Here is a 15453-nt window from a genome sequence, read left to right on the forward strand (position 1 = left end):
TATATATCTACATCTTAAAGTAAAGTTTTTAGGATGTTGTTCAATAAAGATACTAATAAATATTAGATACATATACAAAAATACTGATAAATATCATTAGATTTATATATATACATACATATACACTTATATATTTGTTCAATGGAGATGCTGATATATTTCATCAGATATATATGTGTGTATGTATGTATATATATGTGTGTATTAATTAAATAGAGTTTTTAAGATATTGTTCAATAAAGATACTGATAAATATCATTAGATATTTGTCAGAATCCACATTTTTTTCTCTATGATTCTAAAGCATTTGCATGAGGCCTCAGTGTAAAGAGTGTAGACCGTCAGGTCAGATGTAGTCATTAGTCTTCTGGTATAGCAGGAAGGCATGTTCCACTCTGTTGAGTATTGCTTATGTGTATGTGTATGCCTCATTCTCAGTGTCCCTGATTTTCATGAGTGCAGTCATTGAGCCCTAGTTTGACAATGTTTTGATCTTTCCTCATTGGCAGTCTGACGTGCCAGAAGGTGTCATTAGAGTCCACGCTCCACTTCTGTCCAAAGTGTCAATGGCCATTCAGCTCAACAGTCAGACCAAAGCCAAAGACATCCTTGCGAAGTTTCAGTATGAGAACAGGTGAGTGCACCAGCCTGGAGGTAGGGTGTGTCAGCCTGGAGGTAGGGTGTGTCAGCCTGGAGGTAGGATGTGTCAGCCTGGAGGTAGGGTGTGTCAGCCTGGAGGTGAGTGCACCAGCTTGGAGGTAGCATGCGGCCGATGAACTTTCATGACCCACCACTCCACTCCTGCATCTGTGGTTCTTGAACAATTGCAGCTGTTACTTTGGGATTTGACAAGTAGATTAGAAGGGTTGAAAACTGAGTAGACAATAGGATTATCACCAACAGGCCAGCTTCTAAAGGAGTTGGTGCACATAAAATTCTTTAAGATTTATTTGTATCTTTTATTCATGCATATATGTATCTGCCACATGTGAAGGTGCCTACAGAGGTTCTGTTGAGTCCCTGGGGGCTGGAGTTCCAGGCCGTTGTGAGCCACCTAATGTAGGTGCTGGGAATTGAACTCAGTTTACTGGAAGACAGGCAAGCCTTCTTAATGGCTGGGTCCTCTCTCCAGCCCCATAATTCTTCTCTTGATAAGTTATTTGATCAATGAATTTTGTCGTTTATTAGGATGAAAAATATGGCAGTTAGTTTTGTCAATGTCTTGATCAATTTCCAGAAGTATCATGTAGGCTCCCTGGACACCATCACTGCCCCTTTTAAAGCCTCCTGTCGGCTCCCTGGACACCATCACTGCCCCTTTTAAAGCCTGCAAGCAGTCATTCCCAGCACCCAGCATCTGAAGGACGCCCACAACTCTCATCGTGTATCTCCAGAAGTGACCATAAAAGAGCATTAGCCATCCTTACAGGAACGCATCCTTGATAGAAACACCTTACCCTACAGTTTTCAAATGACAAGAAGCACCTATTTAATTTATTAGTTGGAATGTGGGTGTGGTTGGATTATTTCTAGTGGAACTGGTATATATCCTTAAGCATTTGGAGAAAATTCAAAAGCAGTAGACTTATTTGGTCAAGAGAGCTCCCTGCAAAAATGTACATGCTGTATAATTTCATTCATTTAATAGCTTTGAGATGACAGATGCTATAAACGGGGGAGGGTAAGGTAGTGATTATGATTGGGGAAGATAGACATGGCTATAAAGGGGCAACATGAAGGATGCCTGTAGTGTTAGAACTCTGGTACTGAACTCTGGACTAGGATGAGGGTGGGTTAACAGGCCTCTCTGGCAGTGTGTTGAGCTTACTGCACTGTGAGCACAAGTATCACTGTGTCTGAATATGCTGGGTAGATTTTGATATCTTGATGGGGCATTATGTTATAGTTTTGCAAAATGTTACCATCGGTGAAATGGGCAAAAAGAATTTATATTATCTTTCATAGCTGTATGTAAAGCTGTAATTAGTTCAGTGGCGATAGAAACAGCAGAAGCCAGAAGCAGGCTATGATGGTAAACAGTAGGCTGCCTTTTCACGTTTTGGGGAGTGGGAGGCATTGGGACTGAAAAGCTTACTGGCTTCCAGTAAGTTATTTTATTAACCATGAGGGCTGGTCACCTGTTATGTTCATTTTGCGAATCCTTCAAGTTATGTACTTGTGGTTCATGAAGTTTATGTGTAGGCAAACACACACACACACACACACACACACACACACACACACACACACTTAAAAAAATTGCATTCAGCTCCAGCTAAGCAAGACACCTACAGGAGAGAAGGCCAAAGGGAAGAAGACACTCTAATCCCTGCCCTTGTAAAGAAACAGGAGGCCAAAAAGATGGTGAATCCTCTTTTTGAGACAAGGCCTAAGAACTTTGGCATCGGACATCAGCCCAAAAGAGATCTCACATGCTTCGTCAAATGGCCCCGCTACATTAGGCTGCAGTGGCAAAGAACAGTCCTCCATAAGTGGCTCAAAGCACCTCCCACCATTAACCAGTTCCCCAGGCCCTGAACCGGCAAACAGCTACCCAGCTGCTTAAGCTTGCCCACAAGTACAGGCCAGAGACGAAGCAGAAGAAAGCTGCTGGCAAAGGGGACGTCCCAACTAAGGGACCACCTGTCCTTCGAGCGGGGGTCAGTACAGTCCCCACCTTGGTGGAGAACGAGAAGGCTCAGCTGGTGGTGATTGCCCACGATGTAGACCCCATTGAGCTGGTGGTCTTCCTGCCTGCCCTGTGTCGAAAGATGGGGATCCCCTACAGCATCATCAAGGGAAAGGCCAGGCTGGGGCGGCTGGTCCACAGGAAGACATGCACCGCTGTTGCCTTCACACAGGTTAACTCAGAGGACAAGAGTGCTCTGGCTAAGCTGGTGGAAGCTATCAGGACAATGACAGATATGATGAGATCCGCCGCCACTGGGGAGGCAGCGTCCTGTGTCCTAAATCCGTGGCTCGCATTGCCAGGCTAGAAAAGGCAAAGGACCGAGAACTCAGCACTGAACTGGGTTAAATGAATACTGCTAAGTTTTCTGTATATAAATATAATTTAAAAATTATCTTAAAAAATTGCATTAAGAAGGAAAAGGAGAGCGGACCAGCTAACAGGAGTCTAAATAGTCATGGAATTCTATTGCTGGCCCAGGTATCTTAAAAATACCACAGTTATCATATGTAGATGGCCATATAAAAACTTGAAATCTTATTGTAAGGATGTTGGCACCTGGTAAATTCTTAAGTTATTTAATAAATTAAAAAAAACCCTCAATTAGACCTTTGTGGAAAGAAAATGCTCTGGTCCGGTGAGATGCTTAGTAGATTAAGGTGTTTGCTGCAAACTTGGTGGATGACCTGAGTTGATACCCAGGACACACTTAGTAGGAAGAGCCCACAGGTTGTCCTCTGACCCCTAGCCATGCACCCTGGCACATGCAACTCTTCCACAAATAAGTAAATGTAATATTTTATAGAGACAATAGTCCTAATAAAAATAAACTAGGCCTGGTGACTGCAGATGGACTCAAGTCGTCTGACCAGCTTCAGTAGATCCGTAGCTGCCCAGCCTCTCCCTTAGAACTGTGAATACCTCAGCGGAAAAGTTGTAATCTGGAGTAGATGACTTCCGGCTCTCAACAGGCCTGAGAGCCGGAAGTCAATCACAGCACACACGTGGTGGGAGGAAAGAGCTAGCCCCTTCATGCACATGCCATGGCACACACCGATAAATAAATGTTAAATAGTTGTAAGTTATAGTAAAAGTTGCCCCTACCCTATCAACTGCTAGACACTCTTCTACCTAACTGTCTCCATGACTGTCTATTCTTGGAGCACATTTCTGGCAAAAATACCAAAACATTCAGTGGAGAAAGAATCTCTTTACAATAAATGAGGCTCTAGTGACTGGACCTCCATAGGCCAGAAAAAAAAAATTTAAATCTCATTATTTAAAAATTAATTCAAAATGGACCATGGATTTAAATGTATAATGAGAAATGTGAATACTTTAATAAAATAAAAGGAGAAAATCCTTATGACCGGACAAGTGATGAGTTTCCTGGTCTTAACCCCAGAAGCATATGAGATAAAATTGAGGTTAGAGCTCATCAAAACTGAAACCTTAAAGAGTGAGGGGGCCTGTGAATAGGGTGAGCAGACAGCTAGAAATAGACAACGAAAGTACTTGCTACTCGATAGTAAGGACCAAGCAGTGCAGTCTAGTGGTTAGAGCAGGCGTAGGCATTTTACAGAGGAGCGCTCTGCCACTGGGACAGATATCTAAGATGGCTTATAGAGACAGAAGGTTTCTTTTGGATCCACTGTGGAGGTTCCGTTCATGATCAACTGATCCTGTTGTCTTTAGGCCTATCACAAAGCAGTCCATCACAAAGAAGATGTGGAGTGGGGCAAAACTGTTCACCTGCTGGCCTTGAGGGGGAAAGAGGAAATGTCTGGGGTCACACATTCTCCTCTGAGCGCATGCCTCCAGGGGTCTGAACATTTGCACTAGGTGCCTGCCACCCCTCTTAGGGGTTTACATGCTTCACACGCATGGACCTTTGTGGGGCACTCCAAACCCAATAATAGCAGAAACATATAGATGACATTTGACCAAAGGGAAAAGATAGATGAAAAATACCTGCATGAAAAGATGTTGAGCATTAGCCACTAAGGAAATGCAAATTAAAAACACAATGGCATATCATGGCATACCGATGAGGATTCTAAAGTGATATACAGCAACACCACATACTGCAAAGACACAGAGGAGCTATAAGATAATCACCCATTATCTGTGTGGGCAATATTAAATAGTTCAGCAACACCATAAAGCAGTTTGGAAGTTTGTTATGAAATTAAATATCAATGTGGCCTAGCATCCATACTCCTGGGCAGTCATCCCCCAAATTTGAAGACATCACCAACACAACCCAGAACAGCTTTGTTGAATCAAAGACAGATAAACCCTAGAAATCTTTCAATGAGTAAGTGATGAAACCGTGCTGGATCCCAGGATACTCTACAGCAACAAGAAACGAAAGGACTTGCCCAGGTCTCTAGGGATTCATGCAGGGTGGGACAAAAGCCAGTACCCAAAGCTTGCTCACTGTGCTCCCTGTTTGTATCGTACTGGGAAATAAGGAACTTACAGGAATGCAAACACTTGTTTGCCAGGTATGGGGGATCAGGCTCAGGTGTAGTGAGGACAGGATGGTACAGGTGGACAGAACAGGGCAGCAGTGGCCGTCCTGGGGGATGATGAAATGGATGCTTTGCCTGAGTCAATGTCAACATTCTCTTCGTGAATTCACATTACAGCTTCACAAGACGCTGCTGTTGGTAGGGACTATGAAGGATACGTAGGGTCTGCATGTACTATTTCTAAAATTGACATCCAAACCTACAGTTACCTCAAAGATTACTTCACTGAAAATAAAAAGACTAAGAATGGAATAGGCCACCCTCTTGGCGATGTCTTCCTACACCGTACAGGCTTCCAGCTTTGTTTTCCCCTAATGTCCCTATCATTAAGACTTACTTTATAGTGCACATATTTACTTACTGTCTAAGTACCCACCGGAGAAGTTTCTGAGACCTCCCTCCCCTCCACAGAGTTGCAGACTGTTCTTGAATCACTGTGATTGACACGGACCTTTTGAATTCCCTTATCCCAGCCTTCTAAACTTGGGATAGAAAAACTGAATTGGGCGATTGCTTTCTCTGACTTCTTTTTATTGTATGACAAGACTTGGAAAGAAATCACCTTTAGGTAATTTAGGTGGCTTTAAAGGTGGTTTTTAAAGCACTAAGGAAGCTTAAAGCTGTAACACAGACTGAAGAGGGAGTGCATTCAAAGTCAGCAAACACAGAAATGAGCTTGGCTCCTTTGGAATGGAGAGGATTGTGGCCGGTGACAGGGCAGTATTACACAGGTAGCCACGTTGACATCACCACCTCTCTCCAGCGGCGCCAACGTTCATTCCCAGCTAGAATTGCTTCTCTGTTGCCATGGGCCACTGAGCATCCCATTGGCTGGGAACTGTCTCGGCCTATGTGGACCTCAGTTCTTGTTGCTGTTGTCATGACTTCGGTCGTAAAAGTGTGGGGGGCATTTCGTCAAGATGGAATGACTTGTCAGTATTCACCGTGGGTCCCCAAGGAACCCTCAACTGTTGCCCTCTTTTTTTCAGTCATAGTTCATCTGAATGTATGAAGATGCAGAGCCAAAGGTTATATGAAGTTGGTGGAAACATAGGTAAGTGTCATCAACCATTTCCAGTCCCATATTCCATGACACATTGCTATTGTTGTAGGGGTGGGGTTTTTTTTCACACATTTTCTAGATAAAAATCAGCAAGTGTCTAGGGGCTTTATAGTTTCATATAAAAAGCTTCGTGATTTTTCTCCAATATCCTCAAAACTGAAGTGAGGTAAAGACTTGGAGGCCTTTTCAGTGTGACTCTTAAAGTTAGAAACTGCCTCTTGCTGGACTTACAAAACAGACCAGATCTTAGTGCTTGTAGTACACGGCTCCCTGGCTCACAGCCCAAGGTCATTCTGTTTCCCGATGCATGCCCACAGGTCAAGGGCGATTCCTTGTGTCTTTGTCTGTGTCTTCTGTGGCTGACTTGTCCCTGGTGGTCTCTTTTATTTGTGGGCAGTGTTTTTCAGATTTCTTCAGGGCTGTCCTTTCCTGCCCAATCAGGGCCTTGCTCTACCTGTGCCTCAGTTTACCCCTGCACCATAACCTTTTCTCTCCCATCAGCATCAATCCCACCTAAAATGATTTTCTTTTTCCTTTTTTTGGTTTTTCGAGACAGGGTTTCTCTGTGTATCTTTTTGCCTTCCCTGGAACTCACTCTGTAGCCCAGGCTGGCCTCGAACTCACAGAGATCCGCCTGCCTCTGCCTCCCGAGTGCCACCACCGCCCAGCCATTAAAATGATTTTCAAAGCACCAGGGAACCTTGGGACTGTGACACAGACTGAAGAGGGAATGCCTTCAATTCTCACAACACAGAAATGAAACGTGGCTTCTCCTAAATGGATCAATTTATGGCCAGTGACAGGGCGGTATTAAGCAGTCAGCCATGTCAACACCACCACCTGCCTCATGCGGTGCATTGCTATGCTAGCAATCTCAGCACTACAGAAGTCAGAATTCTAGAAGATCATGAGTTTCAGAGCACCTTGGGAAATATGGTGAACTGTAGCCAGACACTTTTCCCTGTCCCGCCCCAGTCCCAAGGTCCCGTAGCCACTTATAAAATAAACACACAGAGACTTATATTAATTACAAACTGTTTGGCATTACCGGTCTGCTGACATATTGCTCCTTGGGCTGTGGGGCTGGCATCTGCCCTGACTCCGCCTTCTTCTCTCTGTATCTCCCTTGGATTTCCAGCCTGGCTCTTATCCTGCCTTACCATAGGCCAAAACAGCTTCTTTATTAACCAATAGTAGCAACACATATTCACAGCGTGCAGAAAGACAATCCCACAGCAGTGAGCTTGTGTCTCAAATAAAAATAAAAAAATTTTTTAAAAAGCCATTTCTGTCCTTTTTAAAAAACTCCTCCTGACTCCTTCAAGTCCCTTTGCTCCACTTCACAACACACCTTCCGTCAGCGCTCTCTCTTACATTTCTTCCAGTTTCTTCTCTTGAAACCACTCTAGTCCAGCGTCCAGCGTCCTCCCCAGCATCTCACCAGAACCATCCTCTCATCCAGGACACCAGAACGCGCACACTGAAATGCAGCCACTGCCTTTGTCTTAGTTACTGCCTGGCTCGTGCCTTCCCATCTGAATCACACTTGTCTCCGTTCGCTGCTGAGGACAGCGTGCGTTTCTGAGCTTCCTCCTGCTTTCCCGGGTCTCTGTTGCTTCTTGGCTCTCGAGGGTGTAGTCCTTGGAAGCCTGGGTCGGTACACACGCCTTCCTGGGTGAACTCAGCTGCCCCGTGGCTGTCAGTCCAGCTGCCTGGTAGTGTTCCTCGGACTGGCCTCCAAGCCTACCCTCTGGACCCTGCCCCTGTGCGCGCAGTCACCTGGCACACTGCTGGGCGTTTCACATGGGCAGACTTCTAGGATGCTCTTGTTCCGGATGCCCTCACCTCCTCCTGACTCTTCATGACTTTGCTGGTAGGCCACCCTCTTGGTGATGTCTTCCTACACCGTACAGGCTTCCAGCTTTGTTTTCCCCTAATGTCCCTATCATTAAGACTTACTTTATAGTGCACATATTTACTTACTGTCTAAGTACCCACCGGAGAAGTTTCTGAGACGGGAACAGTGCCTGTTACTTCCATAGAAATCAACAAAATGTCCGTTCTTCTTTCCCTTTTAAAAAATGTTTTTGAGGTTATAATTACGTCACTTCTCCATTCCTTTCCTCCCTCCAAACCCTCCCATAACACTTCCCCTTCCTCTCTTTCAAATTCACGGCCTCCTTTTTCTACCGTTGTTACATGAATATATGTATGGACAGATATATACCGAAATATAACCCGCACAGTCTACATGGTGTTACTTGTATGTATGTCTTCAGGACTGCCCACTAGGTGTTGGTTATCAGATTGGTACGAGCTTCCTTGGGGAGGACTACTTCTCTCAATAAGCATTCCTTAGTTTCCTGTAGTTGTGTTGAGGCCTTGTGGTCTTTACCCCATGAACTTTACACATCTATTTTGTCACCTTTGTTCAGCTCATGTTTAGGTAGCCATGTTGGCCATATTTTATGGATATAGCTCCTGACATTACTGGGAGTTACAGTCTCACATGAGACTCGGTGACCCCCTGGCTCTTACAAACTCTCTGCCCTGGCTTCCACAATATTCCCTGAGCCTTGGGTGTGGGAGGTTGTATCCACTGGGGCTGAGCTCTACAACTCTGCATTGTGATTGGCTGATGTTTTCTGTACTGGTCTCTTATCTGTTGCAGAGAGAAATGTCCTTGATAAGGGGTGAGGACTACACCTACCTGTGGATATAAGGACAAATGTTTATTGATTGCTGCTAGGGATTATGCTGGTTTAGTAAGGTGGTGGTTGTAGCTTCTCCATGATCCGTGATTAACTAGCCCTAGGAAGTTAGCTAGGTTTCCAGTACCAGCAGTGATTTCCGTCTTGCTGAGTAGAGAGCCATTGGTTACCGCTAAGCCGTGTGTGTCGCTACTGCATCCTTAGGGCTATCGTTCCATGCTGGCTGTTGTTTTCAGTCATCAGTGGTGTTTTGATGTTTGGTGTTACTGCTTGCATTCCAGTGGTAGTTTGTGTTTTAATAATTAGGGCTTCCTATATCTTTGCACAGTATCTCTGCTATACTTATTCCTCTCTATGCCTATAATTCAAGGTTTGGCTTGTCACACATTTCCTGTTTGTTACTTTCATGTGTTTTTAATTTGTTTTTCATATCCCTTGCTTATTTGCTCTAAAACCCTTTATCTTGCATTACAAAGGCACACTACCACACTTGACCCTTCCTTCCTCCCTACTTTTTAATGTAGATCCTGGGGATAGAACTCACGTCCTCCTGCTTATTGGCTTGAGCTTTTTCTCTTTTTTTTTAGGACAGCACTGTTTGGATCCTGATGCATATATATTGGATGTGTATCATGTTAATCCTCATGCAGAATGGGTGATTAAGCCCTAGCCACGTCTTTGAAATATGCCCAAGATGCCTCTTACCTTGTATTATATGCCAAGAAGATCCTGCATTTGTGGGGAAAACCACACTGCCCTGAGGTGGTTGCTCCTGTAATCCTGGTTTTCCTGGAGGGGCAGAATCGCCAGCTCTGTCAATATGAACTACAGAGGAGGAGCTGGTTCACACTGAGCTGAACTTTATCACAGTTCCTTGGTAAGCAGGTGTGACCCAGAAGAAAGGCCAACACTACTCACTATGGAGCTATGAGGCAGAAATAGACCTGGCCCTGTTCCTGGGAATAGGCAGCACTTCTGATGTGAAACATACAGTATTTATGCTCTCACTGCTCCTAGTTTGGAAGACCTTCAGTCTAAAGACAGTTGTGCACCATGTCATTCTGTGTGTCATGCTCTAAGAGGACTTAGTGGCACGCTGGTGCAAAGGAACTTTTCCCCTCCGTTGAGTGTTGAGATGGTGTTTTATGGTTCCTTCTCTCATGAGCACAGATCCTCATTACAAATCCCAGTCTGTGCTTCCAGAGCCTCCTTTGTAGCCCACAGTCACGGCATCTCTTCTCTCTTTTCACAGTTGTGGTGCTCAGTGAATAAATCGCCTTTCATGTGTCAGTATGGATTCCTTTTGCAGATCAAACACTTTTTTTTTAAACATTTCACAACTGCAGTCAGTTCTGCAGCCCCAACTCAAAAACTACAGACATGCATTTACCCATAAGTGCTGAAAAATGCCATTAGATGCAGAATTGATAAGTTGCAAAAGTGCATCTGCTTTTTGATCATTAACCAGAGACATGGGTCAGCACTGTGGATTAGCACTGGGCTGTGGAGGCTGGAGACTGCCTCACTGTCCGCATCTTGCGCGACTGTCATCTAGATCTGCAGTGGGGAACGTTCGGTCCTCGTGTTTCTAATAGGAACAAATCTGCAGTGCACCGAGGGACAGGACCACTCTGCCTTCTGGAGACTGAAGATGGAGGCTCATTTATCCCAGCTCTGCTTCATCTTCCACTGACTGGGAGTTTGATGGACTCACAGCAGTTCCAACATTTCAGACCCAAGTGCGAGTGCCAGCAAAATTGACTTGCAAATGCTAAAGAACTGTTTCCTTACCTGTGTACCCCATGTCCAGGTCTAATGTGAGGTTACTGCAAATGCATGTGCAGAAGAGCTCTCACATGTTGTGTTGTGAAACAAAACATTCTGAACTCGAGCAGTCAGACCATCCTGTTGTAGAAGCGGAGCTATCTGTACAGTCAGCGTGCAGCTCATTTTACTTCTGACCTTCAGGACTTCGTTATACGCTTCTAGAAACACAAAAGCCAGTTTGTTTGATCTATTTATGAATTTCCATTTCCTTTCTCTGAAAAGCCACTAACAGCCAAATATGCACTGCAGAGGTTTGTGTGTGTCCCAGTGTTTGACCAGTCTCAAGGCTGCCCAGTGGGCCTATGAGTGTGTGCGATGAGTATATTATCATTTTGTGGTGCAAGCGGAGAGTGAGCATATCACTCTGTATGGCTGCTGGATGCCAGGATATCATTGGGAGAACCCTGCCTGCACATGGAAGCCCTTCTTCTAGAGCATCTCTGTGGTTCTGTAAAGACGTGGACATGGTCCTGCGTTTCTTTGCATTAGAAGCATCCAATTCTGTTTTATTTATATAGGACTTGCACAGATCTGTTCATTTACTTTTCTTTTCCAGAGTTTTCATTTTACTTGGCTGAAGGCACATTAGAATTCGTGCGTTAGCTTTGGTCACCAATGTTTGACAAGCAGCTAGTCGATGGCAGGTAGCGCACAGCAAGGCTCTGCATTTTGTGTAAAGTCTTAGCTGAATCGGTAACTTGAAATTAATCATTTCAGTTTATTCAGGAACATGGCAACTTTCAAATAACTATTGTACAGAAGTCAACATCAAGGTCAACATTGGCTATAACATTTTGTTCTTATTCAGTTGACTAGAGAAGTTTCAGTCGACATGCACACTAATGTTTGTGTGCTGAAGGAGTTTTACTGATTTTATTCTGAAAGAATAAACCTTCAATTAAATGTAAAATTCCTGTCATCTGAGTATTGAAAGAACTTTGGCCTTATTAAGAGTTGGTTTTCAAAAGTCCAGTAGCCAACCTGTTAGAACAAATGACTTTTTGTTTGCCAACAAAAGAGAGGCCAGATACATGGTCAGTAAATGAAATTCTTACTGGCTTCTCACCCATCAAGTGCTTTTGATACACAAGTAAGAAAATAATATCATTTGGGAAAGTATTAAAGGAAATGACTTGTAGGAATACACATTCAGGAAAAGTCCTACAATTGCCTCATTTCCCCACCATTCTCCCTAAGAGGGTCCTTTTCTATGCAGCCCAGCTGGGAGATGGTTCTTCCAGTGGTCTTTGGAGGAACTGGAATACTGATTCCTTACAATATATATATGCAGTATAAACTACCTCACCAGCCTTTCTTGGGAAAAAGAATCAAATGGACTTTAACATTTTTTTGTTGTTGTTCAACTGTCCCTGGGTCTTACTTAAGTTGCGCAGTTATCTTTTGTGTATGTTTTGATAATATGCCATTCACGATATAAAATAGTTTTAGCAATGACTTGTCGTGTGCTCTGAGGGAGTCCCTGTGGGTCCTTAGTGATTGTCTCGTGTTTCTAACCATGTGGGGACACAGGTGGTCAGGAACTGGTGTTCCTCTTGTCTGGCAGTGTTTCCCACTACTGTCTCTGTATTTCCTCTGAGAAGTCAGGAGATGCAATGTCCCTCTTCTGAGCAATTGTGTGTTAACTCTTTTCCACGTGTGTGTCTGACTTGCCTGAAAAGACTGTACATTAGGGGGTAGAATACTCCCCTTGACAGGCATTTTCAATTATTTTCCATAAATATGTCACTTAATAAAAAGTAATATGACATGGGATTAAAGCGTTTCTTTCAAACACATCGTTGTTTTACACACTCTCATCTCATTTGAAAATACCGTCTTTCAAGCATTTCTTATCTTCTAAAACTTGGCAATTTAATTAGGAAAAAAAATCATATATCCATGGAAATGCCAGCATGGTATGTTTTCTCCTCAAAGTTAGAATATTGAGTCTTTTGTTCCATCAGCTCTCATTAAATAGGATGTAGGCATTGACTTTTATCCATAAAAATAAAGAGACAAAAACTAAAATTACTGTTACCAGACTCCTTGCATCCGTGTGCACAGTGCTGGCAGAAGATGGGCGTTTAAAGGCGTGTGTCTGAGGCCAGCCCTGACAAGCTCCTGTCATCACAGTGAAGGGTGACTGGGGAGGGAGATTGTGGGATAGCACCCACCACCTCATAACTTTCGCTGGTATCAGTTCTTGCCTAGGCAGGATTTCAGTCACATATGATAGGACAACTTTTACATATGTATGAAACTTCCCACAAATACAAAAAAAATATTTTGACAAAGTTCAATAAATGCTCTTTCTTTTAAAAAATTTCAACCTTTTACTGTCTATCCTAAGCAAAAGGCAAAAGCAATAAAAGTAAAAAGGAGGGGGGGGGCGCTCAGCGATTCACATGTTTGCTGTGACCATGTGCAAGCATGTGGACCTGAGTCTGTATCCCCAGCAACCACATCGAAAGCTGGCACAGCACCATTCACACATGCACACCCAGATGCACATATACACACTGGAAGCTGCAGAAGACAAGGGCTAGGAAATCAAGGGTGTAGATGTCAGCAGAAACACACCTTCCTGCCTAACACACACACATTAACATATGGATGGTGGAATCTGTGGAAGACAAGGGTAAGGAAATCAAAGGTCTACATGTTAGCAGAAACACACCTTCCTTCCTAACACATACATGCACATATGCACACTGGAAGACAAGGATTAGGAAATCAAAGGTCTACATGTCAGCAGAAACACACCTTCATGCCTAGCACAAATGAAACCCCGGGCTCCGTCTTCAGAAAAAGTAAAATGATCTTTTTGTAATTTATTTGATTATTGATAGAGGAAATCCTCACACATCTTCCTTTTAATAATTTAGCAAGGTCATGGCATATTGATCATTATGTAAAGTTGGTTTTTATGTTTGCAGCAGAGAATAAAGTTTTAAAACTTCCTTTTTACTACAGCAGCAAACAGTAAAACACTTTTTGAATAGTTTTAACATAATATATATCAAAGCTGTTTATATAGAAGTTAAAATCTAAATACATGTAAATTGTGCCATGTTTGGGAATGAAAGATAAGTGACAAGTGTAAATTCCTCACAAATACATCTCCAATTCAATATAATCCCAACTGTAGCATCAAAAGGATTCTTGGTAGAAATGGACAAACTAGTTACAAAATTCATACATTAATACAAAAGAGCTAGAATATGTAATCTTACCAAATAAGAAGGGGGCCTTGAATGAATGAATTCATTGCTTACTATAAAACTTTAACTTCCAAGAAAGTTTGCTGAAAATAACATTAAGCATGTTAGGGTAACACAGGCCAGGAGGGTGCCACTGACATGCCACTTCGTGGGTCCTAACACAACCAAGTGGACAATGGGTAACATTAGAACAAGTGGGTATCAACATGGATTAATTAAAAAAGGAAGAGAAAAAGTACAACTGGACCCCTGGCATTACAGACTAGAATTTGCACAGTGGTTGATAGAGCTAATGAAACTGCCAACCCTGGGACTTTCAGCAAATACCACAGAGAAAAACCAGTATGGAGAGAGGGGTCTGAAATAGCAGCCTTCAGGAGCTAAGGCAGAAGACCCTGGGTATCAGGTGAGTCTGAGACTCCATAGCAAAACCATCTCAACATCACAAACAAATGCACAGGGTAGTTTTCTTAGGAACAAGCACGATACACAAGATTGAACTTAGACTTGAAGACAATAGCAGACAGCTAATTATCCCAGGAGAATATTAAGAAGTCAGCCGGGCGGTGGTGGTGGCACAAGCCTTTAATCCCAGCCCTCGGGAGGCAGAGGCAGGCGGATCTCTGTGAGTTCGAGGCCAGCCTAGGCTACCAAGTGAGTTCCAGGAAAGGTGCAAAGCTACACAGAGAAACCCTGTCTCGAAAAACAAAACAAAAACAAAGTCAACTGAGCACACTACAGATTGAGAGAAAAAAATACCTCTGTAAATTTTATTTGACAAAGGACTAGTACTCCAGAAGCATAAAGTATTCAGCAATTGGCTGGCAAGCTCGCTCACTAGGGAAAGGAGCTTGCTCCCAAGCCTGAATTCTATTCCCAGGACCCATGTGATGGAAGGAAAGAACCAATACTCAACAAATTGTCCTCTGACCTCCACAAGTGCACTATGGCACACACACACACACACACACACACACACACACACACACACACACACACACACACACACACATACACACACATACACACACATGGGGAGAGGGGGGTGGGCAATACAATTTTAAAAGAACTTGGTAAGAGACAAGCTAATTTCTTAATGTGGGCTCAAGACTCTGACATACTCCGAGACACAAAGTTTATGAAAAGTAACACACAAACAAACTCAAGTCCCCCTCATCAAAACTCCAGTGACATTTCCCACAGAAATAGAAAAACAAGTCTAAAATTCCCATGGAAACAAAAAGACCTCAAATAGCCGAAGCAATCTTGTGCAGGATGAACAGTGAGTGCTGACAGCACCGTAAAACCCAATTCCAAACCATGCGATGGAACCCAAGTGAAAAAACGGACATGGTACTGGCACCACGACAGATACACAGAGCTGCAGGATGCAATGGAAGACCTACAA

General features: G+C 43.4%; 1 protein-coding gene and 1 pseudogene across 5 annotated transcripts in view; both read left to right on the forward strand.

Moving 5' to 3' along the window:
- Arhgap28 (Rho GTPase activating protein 28) overlaps positions 1-12855 on the forward strand; it is a 174205-nt gene extending 161350 nt beyond the window's left edge. For all 5 annotated transcript variants that reach the window (XM_052750170.1, XM_052750171.1, XM_052750172.1 and 2 more), the window contains 3 exons: positions 510-634; positions 6213-6277; positions 9585-12855. In XM_052750170.1, the coding sequence (XP_052606130.1) occupies positions 510-634; positions 6213-6277; positions 9585-9667 (273 nt within the window). In that variant the 3' untranslated portion in view covers positions 9668-12855. The remainder of the gene's footprint in view (positions 1-509; positions 635-6212; positions 6278-9584) is intronic.
- LOC128117991 (60S ribosomal protein L7a-like) lies at positions 702-3105 on the forward strand (annotated as a pseudogene).
- Positions 12856-15453: the final 2598 nt, after the last annotated feature.

The sequence above is a fragment of the Peromyscus californicus genome, unplaced genomic scaffold (genome assembly GCF_007827085.1).
Source record: "Peromyscus californicus insignis strain IS unplaced genomic scaffold, ASM782708v3 Scaffold_21__1_contigs__length_65335640, whole genome shotgun sequence".
Lineage (NCBI taxonomy): Eukaryota > Metazoa > Chordata > Mammalia > Rodentia > Cricetidae > Peromyscus > Peromyscus californicus.